At 43.9% G+C, this 19,727-nt stretch overlaps 1 protein-coding gene across 5 annotated transcripts in view; it reads left to right on the top strand.

The window, feature by feature from the left end:
• Window positions 1-19,727, top strand: part of HECW2 (HECT, C2 and WW domain containing E3 ubiquitin protein ligase 2) — a 262,737-nt gene that overhangs the window by 84,146 nt on the left and 158,864 nt on the right. For all 5 annotated transcript variants that reach the window (XM_073306249.2, XM_073306251.2, XM_073306250.2 and 2 more), the window contains exon 2: window positions 187-553. In XM_073306249.2, the coding sequence (XP_073162350.1) occupies window positions 262-553 (292 nt within the window). In that variant the 5' untranslated portion in view covers window positions 187-261. The remainder of the gene's footprint in view (window positions 1-186; window positions 554-19,727) is intronic.

Here is a 19,727-nt window from a genome sequence, read left to right as displayed (position 1 = left end):
TATTGAATAGTGTCTTTAGATGGCTGTAGTGGTAGATTCATGAACTAAGAGCTGTATTTCATCTATATGAGACTACTATAGGGTCAATCCCAGTTCAAGAAACCTTTAAACTAAATTCTCTACATGTGGCGCTTGATCCAATATCCTTCAGCTCTAACACTTCATGCCTCTCTTTGTTCTTTGCAGATCCTGAAGTGAGAAGTTTTTTTTTATGTAAACCGACGAGAGAGAGAGAGAGAGAGAGAGACACACACACACACAATGGCAAGTTCAGCCAGAGAACATCTGCTTTTTGTGCGACGACGTAATCCTCAGCTACGGTATACTCTGAGCCCAGAGAACCTGCAGAGTCTGGCATCTCAGGGCACCATACCTGAGAACATGAACTTACAGCGTGCCAATAGTGACACTGATCTAGTGACCTCTGACAGCCGCTCTAGTTTGACAGCAAGTATCTATGAATACACCCTAGGGCAATCTCAGAACCTCATTATTTTCTGGGATATTAAAGAAGAAGTTGACCCAACAGACTGGATAGGTCTTTATCATATAGGTGAGTCAGAATCATTTCTTAATTTTCTATGGTTTTGGTCCTTTGCCACCTCTTCTCACTTTCATTTTCTCCAGTGGTGCATGTAAAGATAAAATATGAGATGAGACAGCACAAAATTACTCTAAAGCTTTCTCTTTCCCTCTTGGTTCAGTGAAGTGTGAAAATGTGTAGCCAATTTAATGTAGATCTTGGTTCCATAATTACCTCCGAGGTGGTGAAATGCTGCCTCCTTAGACAACAGAGGCTGTGTGCATACACAATCTTCCTATTTCTATCTTTAGTTACTGTTGGCTGGTGGCTGCATTACTGACTTGCAATTTTAGGGGGCGGGTTTACGTATTCCAATACATATTCCAAAAGAGATGCACAATCAACAGAGGTGTTAGCTGTGCCACTCCCCCATAAACTCAGAAGAGATTCAGAGGAGTCACTCCTTTATCTCACTCAAAGAATTTCAGATATATTGTCCCATTAGCGTGGTTATCCTTTCTGAAACTGTGACAAATTAATGGTAACATGGTGTTTACAGAATACCTATTGTGTGCCAAATGCTTCTACCACCAGGCCTAATATCTCGTGCTTTTTTTTCACTTTAGTGTTTATAAGTAGGCAGTCATGACTTTTTCCAGGATTCATCTTTATGGTTTTATAGGAAAAAGGTTTTCTTAGACTTGTAAACAATAATTTATTATTTCTGGCCAGGTGTGTTTTCAGCATTTGTGAAGATGTATTTTGTATAAATTCTTGAGGCTGGCTGTTGCACACTAAAATGTAAAGGATTGCATCTGTATAAACAATAACTCCCATTCATGAAAGGGATATTCTTCAGGACCCCTCCAAAATAAATAAATCACTCCTCCTTCCCCCCCCCCCATGTTCCTCCCCCTTTTTTTTTTTTTTTAATGGTACTCAGCCAGAGAGGGAAATTTAATGTAGACAGGGGTCTAGCTGCTGGATCCCATATTGCCACCATTTTAGTTAAACCCTAAGAGAATCAAAATCAAGAGAAAACATGTATGACAACTGGAACCTTGTCCATCTTCGAACTAACACCAGTTCAGCTTACTCAGTATCCTCACCAATGAAATGTTATTGAAATAAAGATCTGCATTCACTGAAGTTGGTAAGTTTTCCCATTGGATTCAGTGGGAGCAGTATCAAGCCCTAAACTATACCATCCTCCTGTCCAGTTATTCAGCTGTCTCCCAAAATGGTCAAAGAGCAATTTCAATCTGGCTCCAGAATAAAAAACTTTTCTGCTGTGTGTCTGCTGAGCCTCCCAAAGTGCAAAACAAAGGCACAGACTGACTCTAGCCTCTACTGAGAGGGCAAATAAACTCAGACTGCCTCCTCTGAATTAAAAACCCCAGCATGTTACAGTGTAGGGCAGTAGTGTATAATATCCATCGTGGCTTTCTTATGTGCTTGTGTTAAAAGTGAGAGGAGGTCCAGCTACTCTATTTATTTATTTTTTAACTGTTCTCCTTTCTGGCACTTTAAATCTTTCAGCACTGGATGCAGCTCCTTACTGAGGTCAATGAGTGTTTTGCTATTATTGATTAACATAGGAGTAAGATCTTAGCAGAATCTTTCCTTTAAAACTTGTTTTTATTTTGTGTTATGGAGTCACTGTTCTTACTCTTTATATAGATAAGGCTGTAACTTGCTTTCCATTCTAACTCTGGTTATGCATCTATTCGAACCTGAAAAAAATCCCTTCGACTTGAAATTTGGCATGTGTGTTTCCTATTCATAACAGAATATTTTTAGGGGGAGAGGGAAGGTTTGAGGTTGTTCAGCTAAACTGAGAGACTTTTTTTTTAAAAAAATGTAATTTTAAAAAAAATAAACAATAATAATTCTAATAGCATGAGCTAGAAAGCTCTAATTTGTTTGTCATGAGGCCTAGCTGAGAGTGGGACTGTTTTTTTCAGATGGTAGGGTGCAGGAATTAGTACCTATAGATTTTTGAACTTCACAATGCTTCATTAAGTTCCAGTGGACTGTAGTGCTCACAAAAGGTCCACAAGATAAACCCCACCCTCAGCTGAACAGCTTCAGCTTTGAGAGATTAAAGAGCTGGATAGCGCTCTTATGACTTTCCATTGACTCCGATAAGAGCTGAATCAGGCCCCAAATCACCACCAGCGGAGTATTCATTGTGAATATTATGATGGCTCTACAACACATTTGTAATTAAGCAAAATAGACTCCATGCTGTAATATATGAATCGTCTGCTAGTCTTCACTCATCCGTGTGTTAAGATTTCTTTGGAGGGAGGAGGGTTGGGAAAACTCCCAGGAAATCTTTTGTTAGTGTCATACATACGTAGATTCTAAGGCCAGGAGGGACCACTGCGATCATCTGGTTGGACCTCCCGTGTAGAACAGACCTTGGAAGGTCCCCAAAATAATTCCCAGAGCAGCATATCTTTAGCATGTGTTTTTAGAAAAACATGCAATCTTGATCTAATAATTGCTAGTGATGGAGAATTCACAGTAACCCTTGGTAAATTGTTCCATGGTTGATTACCCTCACTGTCAAAAATTTACACCTTATTTCCAGTCTAAATTTGTCTAGCTTCAACTTCCAGCCATGGGATCGTGTTATACCTTTCTCTGGTAGATTGAAGAGCCCATTATTAAATATTTGTTCGCCATGTTGGTATTTATAGTTTTCTCATAAATATTTTAAAATGTCTTTGTGTGTGGGGAAAGAAAATTCACAATGTCACTTAAGGTAAATAGATGTCAATTAACTGAAACAACACTATTAGAATATTGAAATCTTGTAATATTGAAAGCCTGGAAATTCAGAGTTAAGGCTATAGTTACAGACATTTGAAAGTCAGAATGCCCATAGCCAAGGCTCTACAAACAACCCTGAATCTGACCCTGTCCTTCCCCACTCTCTGTTTATTTTAGGATGCAGTTGACTGATATCAGGACATTACAAAGGTGTGGTATATAAGTAATAAGTAATCCCACTACCTTCAGTTCTTTACATCCTTAACTACAAGGCATCCTCAACTCCCAGGCACTTTTTTAGAAGTTGAGGTCATTCAGCACTTCACACAATACATGTCTGTGTGTGTATAATTATACATACATATAAAGCCCTAATTTCATTTGCAGTGCAGGGATTATAAATACTTAATTGGGTTTAGCCATCCTGTTCTTTATTTTAAAATAGTCTGTTTTATACAATCATTCTCCTCTGGCACTTCCTCCTGTAATTGACATACGTGTTAGTGAATTGCACATAATCTAAGAAAGCTCTCTGGCTCTTTGCCAGCATAATGCAGTAGCTGTATTTACCACTCTCCCCTCCCCCAAGTACAGCACAATCTCTGAAGGAAATACCAATAGACAAAGGAAAATATTTATCTCTTAGCTTAAAACAAAACACAACCCTGTTCTTTTCTCATTTACATTAATTATGAAACAGAGGGCTCATGAAAGAAAAAAATTGATCATTCCTAAAAAAGAAGTGGTTATTCATTCCATAAAATAACACAGAGAGAAAACATGAGCATTCTGAAAAATAAGCATCATTCTGGCTCCGATTTTAATTGAGAGGTCTGTCAAAGAGTAAATTAGAGGAACTTTGCTACATTAGAGTGTTTTTAGAGGGAAATTTTAAGAATAGTGATAAAGATTTTCTTTTTGAACTTTCTTTCTGGAGATATCTCATTTACTTCAGAGAATCTGGTGCACTATAATGTGCTGCTTTATTGCTCTGTCTTTCAGAGATGTGAAAGAAATGGTTTTAAAAAAAATCCCAGGTTTCAGAGTAGCAGCAGTGTTAGTCTGTATCCGTAAAACAAAAAGGAGTACTTGTGGCACGGTTAGAGAGAAACAAATTTATTAAAGCATAAGCTTTCATGAGCTACAGCTCACTTCATCGGATGCATACAGTGGAAAATATAGTGGGGAGATTTTATATACACAGAGAACATGAAAGAGTGGGTGTTACCAGACAGACTGTAACAAGAGTGATCAGGAAAGGTGAGCTATTATCGGGGGGGCGGGGGGTACCTTTTGTAGCGATAATCAAGGTGGGCCATTTCCAGCAGTTTACAAGAACAGTAGGAGGGGAAATAAACAAGGGGAAATAGTTTTACTTTGTATAATGACACATCCACTCCCAGTCTTTATTCAAGCCTAAGTTAATAGTATCCAGTTTGCAAATTAATTCCAATTCAGCAGTCTCTTGCTGGAGTCTGTTTCTGAAGTTTTTTTTGTTGTTGAAGAATTGCCACTTTTAGGTCTGTAATCGAGTGACCAAAGAGATTGAAGTGTTCTCCGACTGGTGTTTGAATGTTATAATTCTTGACGTCTGATTTGTGTCCATTTATTCTTTATGTAGATACTGTCCAGTTTGGCCAATGTACATGGCAGGGGGGCATTGCTGGCACATGATGGCATATATCATACTGGTAGATGCGCCGGTGAACGAGCCTCTGATGGTGTGGCTGACATCATTAGGCCCTATGATGGTGTCCCCTGAATAGATATGTGGACACAGGTGGCAACGGGCTTTGTTGCCTATCCTTGCAACAAAGCTCAGCCCAGCCCCCCACCCCACCCCACCCCCCGGCTCTCCTGCTGGTAGTAGCTCACCTTTCCTGATCACTCTTGTTACAGTCTGTATGGTAACACCCATTGTTTCATGATCTCTTTGTATATAAAATCTCCCCACTATATTTTCCACTGTGTGCATTCGATGAAGTGAACTGTAGCTCACGAAAGCTTATGCTCTAATAAATTTGTTAGTATCTTAGGTGCCACAAGTACTCCTTTTCTTTTTTAAAAAATCCCAGGTAGACTTTTACTATATGTTAAAATTTTATAGAATGCCTTCCTAGTAACAGAGGGAAACTGAGAAAGAGACTTTCCTCTTTGTTCTTGTGCTAATTCAGTTAATTCTCCCACTAGTTTCAAGTCACCAGTGAACAGTTATTTAAATGCTTATTAGTCGAGTTTTACCGAATGGTTAAAGTTAGTGGTGTATTAGGAATTCCTGCCAACCTACTCTAGTGGCCTGATCCAATTTGCACATTGAAATCGGGGATTGACTTCAATGGGCAGTGAATCACACTTTATAGGAATATTATTAGTTATTAAGCTGCACTTAGAGGCCCCAATCAGAGTCCTGGGCTTCATTGCGTTAGGTCCTGTGTCAGAACAGTGGTAGATACAAAGACTTTCCCAAAGACCGTGCAGTTCTAGAAAGAACTGACGATCCAAAATGTTTTAATGTAGTCCATGAGGAAAGCCTTAAAACATTTTGCAATGAACAGAAACTAGCTTTAGCTCTTGTCATTTTATCTAGTGAATGAGAGAGAAATTACTACTTATCTTTCTTTGGACACTTAAAGAGAGCCTTTGTGTATATGCAGTGTTGTTTTAGCGATGTTGGTCCCAGGATATTAGAGACACAAGGTGGGTGAGGTAATTTTTTTTTTTTTTTTTTTAATTGGACCAACTTCTGTTGGTGAAAGAGACAAGCTTTTGAGCTTATACAGATATTACCTCACCTCCCTTGTGTGTATATGAGAGAGACAAGCAGCACGAGTGAGAGACTGAAGGGAGCGTTCATACTGTTGAACTTTATATAAGTTTAGTGATAAGGAATTAACCATTTGTATTGAAATTAAGAATTTAAGAAAAAACATAATGAAAGAAATGCCCTGGATTGGCAGTGTGCCCATGTAAAGGATTTGATTGTAAAAACCCTGTTGTTGTTGAAACTCTGAATGAAGCCAGGCTAGGGGTTTTGTGAGTTAATTTTTAAATAGCTTGGGCTAAATTCAGCCTTGGAGTTAGGAGGCACAGTTGCTGTTGTATTCAGTGGTTCTGCTTATGTACTTATTTAAGACTGTCTGGGGTTTTTGTTTGGTTTTTTTTAAGAAATCAGAAAGCACAAAATAAAGAAAGGGGTGGTGCTGGGTTTGAGAAACACATTGTCATTAATAGATTTTCTTCTGTGGCCAAATTGCCCAGGCTAGATGTTTTTGTCCTAATTTATGGAGTCCTGGTTCTGAGACGTATGGCTTTTACTCTAGAGATCCTGAGCACATTTATAATGCTGAATATCAAAGGTCATCATATTTATTTCCATCAATTGTTTCTCACAATCTGGTTGACATTTTCCTTGAATAAATACAGCACTGTTGCACAATAGCATATTCTTTATAAGGACTGGGGGAGAACTATAGAGGACAATTTAGACAGGAGGTTTAGTATAAACCGAGATCATAGGGTTGGAGAGTTTTGGAGCCTTTCCATTTCAGGTCAGACAAGATTGAAAAGAAAAGCTTTCACATAAGCTGGACTTAATACACTTAAGATAGCAATTCAGATAGATTAAAAAAATTAAAGACCTCTTCTATCCTCAAAGGCTTCTTTGACTCCTGTAACAAAAACCATATGACCTAATATCTCTCTTACGTCCTGGAAAAGCCTGATTATTATTGGTTTTTCTTGTTCAACTTCTGTATAATATATTAAAGTAGCAAAATGTTCTGTGCTACAGATGAATTTTCCTTTCTATTTGATTGCATTGGTTATATTTCTACTCTTAAATTGTAATCGTTACCCTATATATATATATATTTTTTTTTTTTTTTAAATGTGCTAGTCACCAGCTGCTAGAGATGATTTTGTGGGATTGTTTTTTTTTTTTTTTTTTTTGCTACTGCTAAAATCTGTGAGGTATCATTTTGGAGCTTGGATCTGTGGATAGCAGTGCAAAACAGTTGCCCACACTAAAGGCCCAGTTTTGTTCCTTGGAGGTCAGTAGGACCTTTGACGCTGTCTTCAGTGGGAGTAGGAGTGGGGTCTTTGGTTTAGATGATGATCTGTGTATTCTAGGTTTTTCTGTGGTGCTATCGCTGTAGTAACTCATTTTGTTCCACAGTTAAATTGGAAACTCTTCTACCTAGAACCCACAGCTACTGCTATGTTTGGCCTAAATAAATAGCATTTTTAATTACCTTAATTTCTAGCTGAATGTAGGTTTCAGAGTAGCAGCCATGTTAATCTGTGTCAGCAAAAAGAAAAGGAGTACTAGTGTCTAAGGTGCCACAAGTACTCCGTTTCTTTTAGCTGAATGTTTTGGCCCATTGGACTTCATGTGAGAAGTCCATCTGTGTGCATTTTTCCCCCTCTGTCTATATGACTGCACAACACCAAGACACTAGGGCTACTGTAGAGCCAATATACACTGGTAATAAACAGTTATGGCAACATTTACCCTAAAAAAAACCCTACACCCTAAAACTAAATGTACTGGGGGCCCACAGTGATTAAGACAAACATCTCTAATAAAAATCGATGGTCTTTACAAGCCATGCTTTTCCTCTGGTTATTTTCATTGCTAGTTCTTCTCTTCGTAATGGAGTCTGAACCTGATTTATGGCTATTGGTATAGCTACCAGCTTTTCCCCACTAGAAAATCTGATACTTCCCTCCTCCCACTTTTTAATTTAGTACAATCCTACTCAGAAAGCAGTGCAATCACAATGGGATGCCTTCCATATGTGGTTCTTGAATCACAACAGTACAAGGAATGAAAATAAATGATACTCTTCTGTGTAGTCTCACTGCCAGCAGTGGATATCTAAATATCTATTTTAAGTGAGAATGAAATGAACTCCTTGATTAATCAAGGACCTAGACCAGGGATGAGCAAACTTTTTGGCCTGAGGGCCACATTGGGGTATCGGGCTATGAATGCTCAAAAAATTAGGGGTAGGGGTGCGGGAGGGGATGAAGGCTCCAGCTGGGGGTATGGGCTCTGGGGTGGGGCTGGGGATGAGGGGTTTGGGGTACAAGAGGGGGATCTGGGCTGGGATCAAGAGGTTTAGAGGGCGGAAGAGAGATCAGGGCTGTGGCAGGGGATTGGGGAGGAAGGGCTGGGGGGCTCAGAGGTGCAGGCTCCGGGTGCTTACTGCAAGCAGCTCCCGGAAGCATGTCCCCCTTCCGGCTCGGCGGCGCAGCCAGGTGGCTCTGCGTGCTGCCCTGTTCGCAGGTGCCACCCCTGCAGCTCCCATTGGCCGGGAACTGTGGTCAATGGGAGCTGTGGGGGTGGCACCTGTGGACAGGGCAGTGTGAAGAGCTGTCTGGCCACGCCTCTGCATACTATGTAGGAGCCGGAGGAGGGTCGAGCTTGGAGAAGGGTCATGCTGGCTGCTTTCTGGGAGTTGCATGGAGCGGGGCAAGCCCCAGACCCTGCTCCCTGGCTGGAGCTCCGGAGCAGGACAAATCCCAACCCCGGCGGGAGGTGAGGGCCAGATTAACGATCTGACGGGCCGGATATGGCCAGGGGTGAAAATAACTTAAAGGATTTACCAGTACGCTGAGTGGGGGCATGGCCTCAACTGGAAGAGGCGATTTAAAGGCCTTAGGGCTCTGGCTTGGAGCTCTGGGGCCTTTAAATCACCCTGCTGCAGAGGCGGCTGGGAGCCCCAGGGTGAATTAAAGGGCCCGGGGCTCCGGCCGCCTCAGAGCTCCGGGCATTTTAAATCCCTGCTGGAGCCCAGCTGCCAGCGACCTGGGGCTCCGGCATTCGGGCTCAGGTGAGGATTTAAAGGGCCCGAGCCCCGCTGCCAGAGCTCCAGTGGTGCTTTAAAGGACCATGGGCTCCCTGCAGCGGCCAGAGTCCCAGGCCTTTTAAATCCCTGCCTGAGCCACTGCGGGGAGCCCCGGGCCCTTTAAAGCGCCACCCAAGCCCCGCTCCTGGAGCTCTGAAGGTGATTTAAAGGGCCTGGGGCTCCCCGCAGTGGCCAGAGCACCGGGCCCTTTAAATCCCCGCTGGGGGAAGCCGGTCCGGTCCAGCGTGGCATACTGGCTCTTGCCCGTACCCCGGACTGGACTGGCTTACTTCCGCCTCTGGATGTGGCCCACTGGCCACTGTCGGGATGACTCTGATGGCTGGGACTGAAGAGTTGTCGGGAGACACATGCTTCAATTAATTTCATTTTATGTTTCTAAAATATCTGGTTTCAAAACTAAACAAATGATGCTTTGGTCATGACTGCAACTATAGAGTTCCACTGTGCACTTTCAGCTGTGTGACTTGTCAGTATCTCTCCACTGCAAAAACTTCTCATATGATCCTTTGGACAGAAACCAATGTTCTTTCCATCTGGCTTTTGTGATGCAAGTGGCTGCTCCAGGTGATGGCTAGACTGTCAAATATAAACATTTGATACCTATAAAGCAAACCAATATACACTTCTGAATCCATACTGCTCTTTTAATTCAACATTCCCTAGCATCAGTCACTTTTCTTCATTTATTTTTGGCCTTGGCCTTGTGTTTTTGTTTTTTATTTTGTTTGCTTTTTAAATAGATATGTGGTAAACGTTGCACCGTTTATCTCACTACTTCCTATCATCAAATGTACATGACATGCAATATTATTAAAGTAACTCTGAAAATGTAATGTATTCCAAATTGCTGACAACTGGATTGAAAAAGTAGACACATATATTACCTATTGGTGTATATATATGTGTAAATAATAGACTATGGATTACTTCTGCTCTGTGCACAGTGTTGGAATTCATACTGTAAATTTTTATGACGTCTTTGGCACCTTCATCTACACAGGCTCTTTATTAGTTGTGTGCATCTGAGTTGCTGTATTGGGTATCATAGCTACTAAGGCTTTCTCTCTTTCTTTCTCCTGCTTAGGACAGGAATGTTGTACTCTAAGGACAGTGTTACCAGCACTCCTGGATAGTCACATGGCAGGTTAAGTAGTATGTGTGTTAGGATTCTGAAGCTAGTAGTCATACTTTATGTTTAATATCAGATATATAAGACCATAAGTTATAACTGCAGCAATTTACTGAAAATATCATCAAATATATTTCTAATAATCTTTAACCAAAAATACAAATCAAAATATTTTGTGCTAGATTCTCCTTTGTGTTATATGGCCCCTTTACACTGTATGAGCAGTGTAAGAAGATCCTTAAAATTCTCTGCTAGCTGGATCTGGCAGAATTCTCAGCTAGCCTTGGAGAGCTTGCAACTGGTGGTTGCAGAGCTGGTATACGCAACCCCTCTACTACTTGCTAGCTTGGCTTTGATATAGGGGAAACTTGGGTGTGGGGAGGGGATGTGGCCAGAGTGCATTGTGCTCTGGCTATGCTGGGCTGGCATCCAGTCTCTTTGGGGAATGTAGACATCTGCTTAAAGTTGGAGTCCTCAAGACTGTAGCATACTCTGAGGCCTGGAAAAGTGCAGATCTGCCCTGAAGATCAGAGAGCTGTAAATGTCCATCGCTGCTTTGCCAAGTGGAAGCTCAGTGAAGGAGAGCATCTTTATGACTCACTAAAGTTCTGCCATTAGTAACTAGATTTAACAACTTAGGGTTGATTTGAGAATCTCATCGGCTGGGAGGTTGCCACCCTTTCTTTGACATTGCTGCTTATACTTTTGTTACCTCAGGATTAGACTATTGTAATGTGCTCTGTGTGGGGTGCAGATTTGGGTGGCTGTCGGTACAATTTATGAATTTTGATTGATATTTTACAACAGTTTTTCATAATACAACTTATCTGTGCCTATGTAACTAAACCCGGAATTGCTGACAGATCCTGTAACAGATACGCACCCGACAGGTATAGTAGAGCAGGGGTGGTCAACAGGGCCAAATCCGGACCACCAGATGCTTTTGAGCAGACCACAGAATCTTTTTATTTACTAATTATCAGTATTGCGGTGTGTAAAATGTTTCTCTGGAGCCTGAACCCTGACTATACCTTGACCAAGAAATTTGGACCTTGAGGAAAAAAAAATTGACTACCCCTTCAACAGAGGGTGTTTACGACTTAAGTACCCTTTGTACCCTATTTGGGTGCAAACGTCTGGGAACAAAGGGTGAACTGCATCTTTACAAAACCAGTTTATCTGATTTCTGTGAAGGAAGGGGTGAAGGTCAGAGAAGTGGACACTTACGAAGAGTAGAATAAAAGAGACCAGGTGATCAGTAGGGATTTAAATAAAGAAACACACACAAGCAGGGGAATCCAGGCAGGGAGAGGAAGCTTGGGGCAAGAGAGAGAGAGACCATGGTCACAGAAGCTAGGGTGGGGGGATGGGACTCTGGGAAGGAGAGGTCAACCAGCATGTAGCAGCCTCATGGGGATAGGTGGCTCTGCCCACTTTTTTGAGTCCAGATGGCCCGAAGGACTCTGGGCAATCCAAGGGACTCAGATCCCAGCTCAGAGAATGTCCTGGAGTGGTGAGGAAACTGAGGCAGGGACATGTGTTTATAGTTTTGCATGATCGGTACTCTGACACACTTTACATGGTTAAGTATAAAGGTGTAGACGATGCAAGGTGTATGAGTGTGTGTGGACTGTATTACAGCTACTGCAGGCCCATCAGAGAGTTAAAGGGTAACCAAGAGCATCATACCTTTTGGGTGCGTTTGTTACTGGGGTATCTTGTGGGGTCATGGGGGCCTGGGGCAGGCGGGCTGAGGAGCTTCATTTCTGGGAAGTAGTAGTAGACTGAGAGTCAGTGCCCTGGAAATGTGCCAGAGAGGCTAAGGGATGCTGCATCCTGCAGAAGTTCTAGAAGCTTAACACACCTCAGGGAGCGCAGAGCACAAAGGCTTGAGCTCCCTTCACAGGAGTCCAAGTGAGTGGCCAGCAGGGCGCACTGGCTAGGATCTGTGACAGGCCAGAGAATGAAGCTGCTGCAGAGAATGGATTGCTTTTTGAGTTTCTCTGGGAGCACATGGCTGCAGTGCTCTGGTATCTGCTCTGGGTGCTGTTCGTTTCTGGGTAGAGCTTAAGGTGTGGGTTAAAACCCACAAATCTCTAACTGGCCTGGGTCCGGCCTACCTTAGGGATGGCTCCTCTCCCCATGTTGTATTGCCACAGCGGCAGACAGTAGGGGTACCTGAGATGCATCCCCCTTATTATAAAAGGTGAGGCCAGCTTGTGAGATGTTCTCTGTGAGAGCTCAGAGGATCTGAACTTGCTTCCCTACACTCGATCCAAAATAGCCAGTACTTGGTGATCTTTTAGATAGGGATGTAAAAGGTTAATCGCTGAAGCGGTAAGCACTGGGCCCGAAAGTTAACCGTTAACCCCAGAGGCCCTGCGGCAGGCCGGAGGGAGGGATCCCAGCCTCGACTGGGCCGGAGCGGTCCTGGCCCTGCCAGTGGGACTCCAGATCTGGCCACCCTACCCCGCGATGAGCTGGCAGGACCTCAGCCCCAGCCGCCCCGCACTGCGTGGCCAGACCCCAGACACTGTGCTGAGCTGGCTGGCCGGCCAGCTGGCCCCAGCTGCACTAAATCAGATCCCAGCCCCGGCCGAATTGGTCCCAGCCCCTTCCCCCATCATGCCAGGCCCCCCAGCTACCTCGGTTAACTGGTTAAATGAAATAATTTTAACCAGTTAACTTTTTAAACCTAAGTTTACATCCCTACTTTTGGGCATGCTGCCAAAGACCTCTGATAGAGAGAGGGCTGAGGGTTTACTTTGCATAGTGATGAAGGGATGAAAAGGAGTTTCTGTAGGTAGCTGGCTAAATTCCTTTGGAATGGATACTTCAATGTTGTTAAGGCTTTATTTAGTGTGGTGGTAATGATGTTAAGGCATCTACAGACTTGGTGAGGGGTCTTTTGTTATTAAATCTCAAGTATTATAATTTACATAGAATAGTATCTTAGAACCCCCTGTCAGGGATTGGGGCCCTATTGTGCTAAGGATTGTGCACACACACATAATAAGACAGTCCCTTCCCTAAATCTAAACCAGTGGTTCTCAAACTTTTTTTTTCCAGGGACCACTTGAAAATTGCTGAGGATCTCAGCAGACCGCTTAATGATCTTTCCAAATGTTTTTTGTACCGTTAGCTAACTATTGTAAAGCGCTTTGGATAAAAGCACTATATATATATAAAAAAACCTTAAGAATTAACGTTTTTGTGTTCTACAAATAAAAGCACACAACTCATATTTTAATATCAGTAGTCTTACTTTTCTAATGTGATGGATGTGCCCTCTCTCCCCCACCACGGCAGCCACTGGGATGGGAAGAAGGGGTTTTCTCCCGGTTCCCCCTGCTGCGGCAGCCCCCGAGCTGGGACTGGAAAGGAGGGGGGTCTCTCCCCCGCCACAACAGTCATAGAGCTGGGGCTGGGAAGGAGGGCTGTCTGTCCCTGGCAGCCGCAGCCCTGGAGCTGGGGAAAGTCGCCTCTTTCTCTGGCCGCTGCAGCCCTGCACGTCCCAAATTCCCCCCACCCCCTCTTCTCACCCCACTGCCCCCTCCCACCTACCCTCTATTCCCCACAAGGCCACCACCTTACATGTGTGTCTTCTCCAGGGTCCAGGCACTTAATTAGTGGAGCCATGCCTGCGTGGCTCCACTAATTAGGTGGGTGGCCCTTCATTCTCTCATGTGCGGCCGCCCAGGTGCTCACCTTAGTGGGAACTATCCACAGACACCTGAATGGAGCTCACAGACCACTGGTGGTCCATGGACCGCTGTTGGAGAACCTTTGATCTAAGCAATCTGGGCCTTTATCTCTAAGAAGCTTTTTAACTTTCCAATACTACTTTCTAGAAAGAGAAATATGAACTAAAATTGCAAAGCCCACTTCTTATGTAAATGTATCTCAATACAATGTGATCTTTTTAAAATTAAAAAGTACTGAACCTTTTTCAGCGTACTTAGGGAAACACACATCACTCATTATAATTATTGATGATTAGTATATTCAATATTCTAGCCAATCCACTTCATTCCTAAATAAGCTGGAGGGAGGGGGAGAGAATGAGAATTTTTATATAATTGTGCTTAGATGCCTGGACTCTCTTAGATTGTGCTTGTGTCCATAAGTGTGCTTAGATGCCTGGACTCTCTTTGCTGGCAGAGAGAGGCATGGGAGAGAAAAGGATTTAAAACATGCTATCTCATCCATACTAATAAATAGAAATACTACTGATAAAACCGTAGATAGTTATCCCAATTAGGAGAACAGGAAATCACCCTGTCTTTCATGTTTGCTTAACAGTTTAAAACAACACAACCAAGTATTTCTCAGAACTCTAAAATTATTCTTATACTAATTGTTTATAAGAACTCTGTGTAGGTTTGCAACTTAAAGTATTTCCTTCCCGTTTTTCTCCTCTAAAGTGCATACACCATGGCTTGCTATTGTGCAGTGAATGGAATGTTAGGCTGCTGGCATTGGTATGATATATCGTTTAATAAAAATGAGTAGCTGGATGTAAAGAATGGATATTAGAAATGTAAGAGGAAAAGTTTATTGATGCAGAAGATGGGGGGGGGGTAAGAGGTGAGTAAACCCCCTCCCCCATCTCAAAACGGAAGGTGGGGCGAATGGGAGTAATATTGTAAAAGGGGAGTGAGTTTAGAGGACATATTTGTTCTCGTTAAAATAAATGAGTCAAAAGAGCACTTGAATGCCAGATGTGCACTTTTAGCCCTTTTTTCCCCACCTACATACAGGCACAAGGCCATCTCTTCACACAACGCACAGTCAACCTGTGGAACTCTTTGTCAGAGGATGTTGTGAAGGCCAAGACTATAACAAGGTTCAAAAAGGAACTAGATACATTCATGATGGATAGGTCCATCAATGGCTATTAGCCAGAATGGGCAGGGATGGTGTCCCTAGCCACTGTTTGCCAGAAGCTGGGAATGAGTGACAGGGAATGGATCACTTGATGATTACTTGTTCTGTTCATTTTCTCCGGGGCACCTGGCATTGGCCACTGTCGGAAGACAGGATACTGGGTTAGATGGACCTTTGGTCTGACCTAGTATGGCCATTCTTATATTCTTATGTTCTTATCTAATCAGCTTTCAACGGAAATTGGTCCAGGAAATGACTTCATAAAATACATTTTTATAGGGGTTTAGATCACAATACTATATGTTCAGTCTACAGTAGGAATTCAATCCATTGCTGACAGTCCTTGTCAGCAGTGGGACTCCTTTGAGCTTATGTTGAAATCAGCTTAACCGCTAAGGTAGACAGGACAAAACGTTCTGCACCAGGATTGAAAAAAGTGAGATTTGGTTCCCTGCTTTACCCATCTGGAAACTGCTCTCATTCTTGGAGAAGAAATGGATAGCAATTCTTGCTATCGTTGCTGTTTAGTTACTCTTAAAGTTACTTTATCAGAGGTGGTGTTCTCATAGTTCTAATGAGGTTTTACCTTTCAGACTAGCCATTATATCTCTGAAGATTTAAACACAGAATACTGAGTGACATGTAGAAAACTTACTTGAGGTTGTTTGCACTCTGGTATAATGTTAGCTACATTTAGATCTAAGGCTCATTCCCACAAGATACTGGTCCCCGTCAATTCCCATTAGTCAGTGGATGTTCAGCACCTTGCAGGGTCACAATTTTAATCAATATATTGCTTTTTTTTCTTGAACCTGGGATGCATTTTTCTGCATTTGAAACCCATGTCAACACTATGGGCTTGGCTGGCAAAATGAACCACCTACAATAGTATACCGCAGTATGGGACACCTACCCATGTTAGTGAGATCAACCTGTGGTAATACTCCCTTAATAGACTGGTCAAAAAAGTCCAGTTTAAAGAGTGCTTGCCATGATTAAACCAATGGTAGCCAGAGGGTGAAGAAAAATCTCTTCGATGTACATATCTGAGTTTCCATTGAATGATAAATGGAGATCTGCTTTTAACACATTGAACTGACATGCAAACATCTATCACCCTATGTAGTAGTCCCACGCCCTCCAGTGGGGAGGGAGGCCACTCTGCCTCAGTGTATTGGGCAACAGTCCTCGAGCTCTGGTCACACTGGCAGGGCTGAGCCGTAAGTAGTCTATGGTTCTTGGCCTATCTAACAGAGGCAAACAAATAACAGCCTGAGCCTCTTGTCCCCACTCTAGGGCGGTGCTGTGCCCTGCACAGTCTTTAGGTTGCCACCCCTCATCTGGGACTGACCACAGTTAACAGTCTGGGGCCAAGCCCTCGGGCAGGGCCAAACTGATTAGCAGGCTGTAGCCTAAGCCTTCCAGCTAAGGCAGCCAGCAAACACACACAGTCAATAGCTCTAGCCCTTTGGGCAGGGCAGGGCAGAGCAGGAAGCAGGCTTTAGCCTCGGCTTGTAAGTAAAGGCAGCCAGCAAACACGCACAGTTAGTAGCTCTAGTCCTTTGGGCCGGGCACAGCAGAGAGCAGGCTTTAACCTCAGCTTTGGGCTAAGGCAGCCAGCAAACACACATAGTCTTGGGGTTCAGATGGGGATGAGCACCCATACAGTCTAGGGTGCTGGCAGGGGTGTTGAAGGAGAATAGGCCTCCTAGCCTAGGGAGGGGAGTCGATCACCCCAGAGTGTCTTGGGGCGGGGTTCGCTCCTTTGGCTACGGGTCTTCTCTTCCTTGGGGTGGACCATCATCGGAGTCAACAGCTTAGCCCCAGGCCCTACAGTAGCCTCTGCTGCGAAAAAGTCCTCCATAAAGGCCGTGGCTGTGCTCAGGGTCTCCGGTCGGTGGCGAAGGACCCAGGTTCTTCCTCGTGCTGGAAGGATATGTATGAACTGCTCAAGCAAAACTTGTTGGCGACTTCGGCCCCTGTATGCCATTCGGGCTGCTGGCTATCGCCCTCGGTCGGGCCCTGGGAGTGTAGCTCTTCCCCCAGCTTTGCCCCCGGAATGTTTCCGGTGTGATCTCAAGTGCATCAAGGATTGCGGCCTTCAACTGCCCATAGTCCTGGGCTTCCCCTACCCGGAGCCCCTGGTAGGCAGCCTGGGCCGGGGCTGTCTAGTACGGAGTCAATAGGGTGGCCCATTGCTCCAGGGGCAACTTAGCTGCAGAGGCGACCCTCTCAAATGTGATAAGGAAGGCTTTGGGATTGTCCTCAAGGCCCGTTTTTGCCAAGCGCACCAGCACCATGGGGTCAGCTGGGGACGCTGCACCCTTGGGATTGGAGCCCCCTGGGGTCGGCAGTAGTGCTGCAAGGTGCTGCAGGCACTGTTGTTGCTGCTTATAGTTTTGGGCCCTCAGTTCTCAAATCAGTTGCTGTTGCTGATTCTCGAGCTGTTACAGCAGTTGTTTGGCTCTCAGCAAGCCATTTAATCAACTTTTCAACCATCCTTCCTAAACTGGGGAAGGGCGAAGGGATTCTGTCTAATGCTGTCGTTGGCTTGTCCCCTTATCCCGGCAGGGGGGATGCCCACGTTCTCCACCAAGTGTAGTGGTCCCTCGCTTTCCAATGGGGAGGGAGGTCACTCTGCCTTGTTGTATTGGGTGGTAGTCATTAGGCTCGGGTCACACCGGCAGTGCCGAGCTGTAAGCAGTCTATGGTTCTGGGCCTGTCTAACAGAGGCAAACAAATAACAATAGCCTGGGGCTCTTGTCCCCACCCTGGGGCTGGGCTGCGCCCTGCATAGTCTTTAGGTCACAACCCCTCAGCTGGGACTAACAGCAATTAACAGTCTGGGGCCCGAGCCCTCAGGCGGGGCTGAGTTGATTAGCAGGCTATAGCCTAAGCCTTCCAGCTAAGGCAGCCAGCAAACACAACAGTCAATAGCTCTAGCCCTTTGGGTGGGGCAGAGCAGGAAGCAGGCTTTAGCCTCAGCTTGTAAGCAAAGGCAGCCAGCAAACATGCAGTCAGTAGCTCTAGCCCTTTGGCAGGGAAGAGAGCAGGCTTTAACCTCAGCTTGTGGGCTAAGGCAGCCACCAAACACACACAGTCTCAGGGTTCAGATAGGGACATACGGTCTAGGGGCTCCAGAAGGGTTGAGCACCAGCAGGTAGTCTAGGGTGCTGGCAGGGGCGTTGAAGGAGCACAGGCCTCCTGGCCTAGGGAGGGGAGTCGGCCACCCAAGGGGTGGGATGGCAGGGGGATGCGGGCCTGCCCAACTCCACCATGTCCCAGCCTACGGCCCTGACAGTGGCGGGGTGGTCTGTAGTGGTCCTTTGCTCTCGAGTCTGGAGGGAGGCTACTCTGCCTCACTACACCATAGAAAATTATTCCTGGGATTGTACTCTACAGAAAACCAAATGGCAAGACAATGGTAAAGTTTTTATGGTGGGTTTTCATTGAAAGATAAGCTGATACGGGACCTGATTAATATAGAATTAGAAGATACTATAATTAATGCCAATCAACATGTGATTATGGAAAAGAGATCCTGTCAAACTAACTTCATGTCCTTCTTTTATTTTTGGTTGATAAAGATAATAATCTTGATGTAATATACTTAGACTTCTGTATGGCATTTGACTTGGTACTGCATGGCATGTTGATTAAAAACCTAGAAAGATCTAAAATTAACATGGACAGCGTTAGATGGATTAAAAACTGGCTATCTGATAGGTCTCAAAATTGTAATTGTAAATGGGGAATCATCATCAAAAGGTATGTTTCTAGTGAGATCCCACAAGGGTCGGTTGTCGGCTCTATGCTATTTAACATTTTATCAATGACGTGGAAGAACACACAAAATCATCATTGATAAAGTTTGCAGATGACGCACAAATTGGGGGAGTGGTAAATAATGAAGAGGACAGGTCACTGATACAAAGTGATATGGATCGCTTGGTAAGCAGGGCTCCAGCAAATAAAAGTGCATTTTAATATGGCTAACTGTAAATTAATACATCTAGGAACAAAGAATGTAGTCCATACTTACATGATGAGGGACTCCATCCTGGGAAGCAGTCACTCTGAAAAAGATTTGAGGGCTGTGGCGGATAATCAGCTGAACATGACCTCCCAGTGCTATACTGCCGCTAAACTGGCTCATGTGATCCTGGGTTGCAGGAACAGAGGAATCTCAAGTAGGAGTAGAGAGGTTATTTTACCTCTATAGTTGATATTGTGTAATTGCTGCTGGAATACTATGTCCAGTACTGGTGCCCACAATTTGAAAAGAATGTTCATAAATTGGAGAGGATTCAGAGAAGAGACATGAGAATGATTTAAGGAATAGAAAACATATCTTATGATGCCTTACAGACTCAAGGAGCTCAATCTATTTAGTTTAACAAAGAGAAGGTTAAGGGGTGACTTGATTAGTCTGTACGTATCTATACGGGGAACAAATGTTTAATAAGGCTCTTCAATCTAGCAGTGAAAGGTATAACACACTCCAATGGCTGGAAGTTGAAGCTAGATTATTTCAGATTGG

This window comes from Lepidochelys kempii, chromosome 11 (assembly GCF_965140285.1).
Source record: "Lepidochelys kempii isolate rLepKem1 chromosome 11, rLepKem1.hap1, whole genome shotgun sequence".
NCBI lineage: Eukaryota > Metazoa > Chordata > Testudines > Cheloniidae > Lepidochelys > Lepidochelys kempii.
The sequence above is the reverse complement of the archived record's forward strand: the minus strand, read 5'-3'. Positions and strand labels throughout refer to the sequence as shown.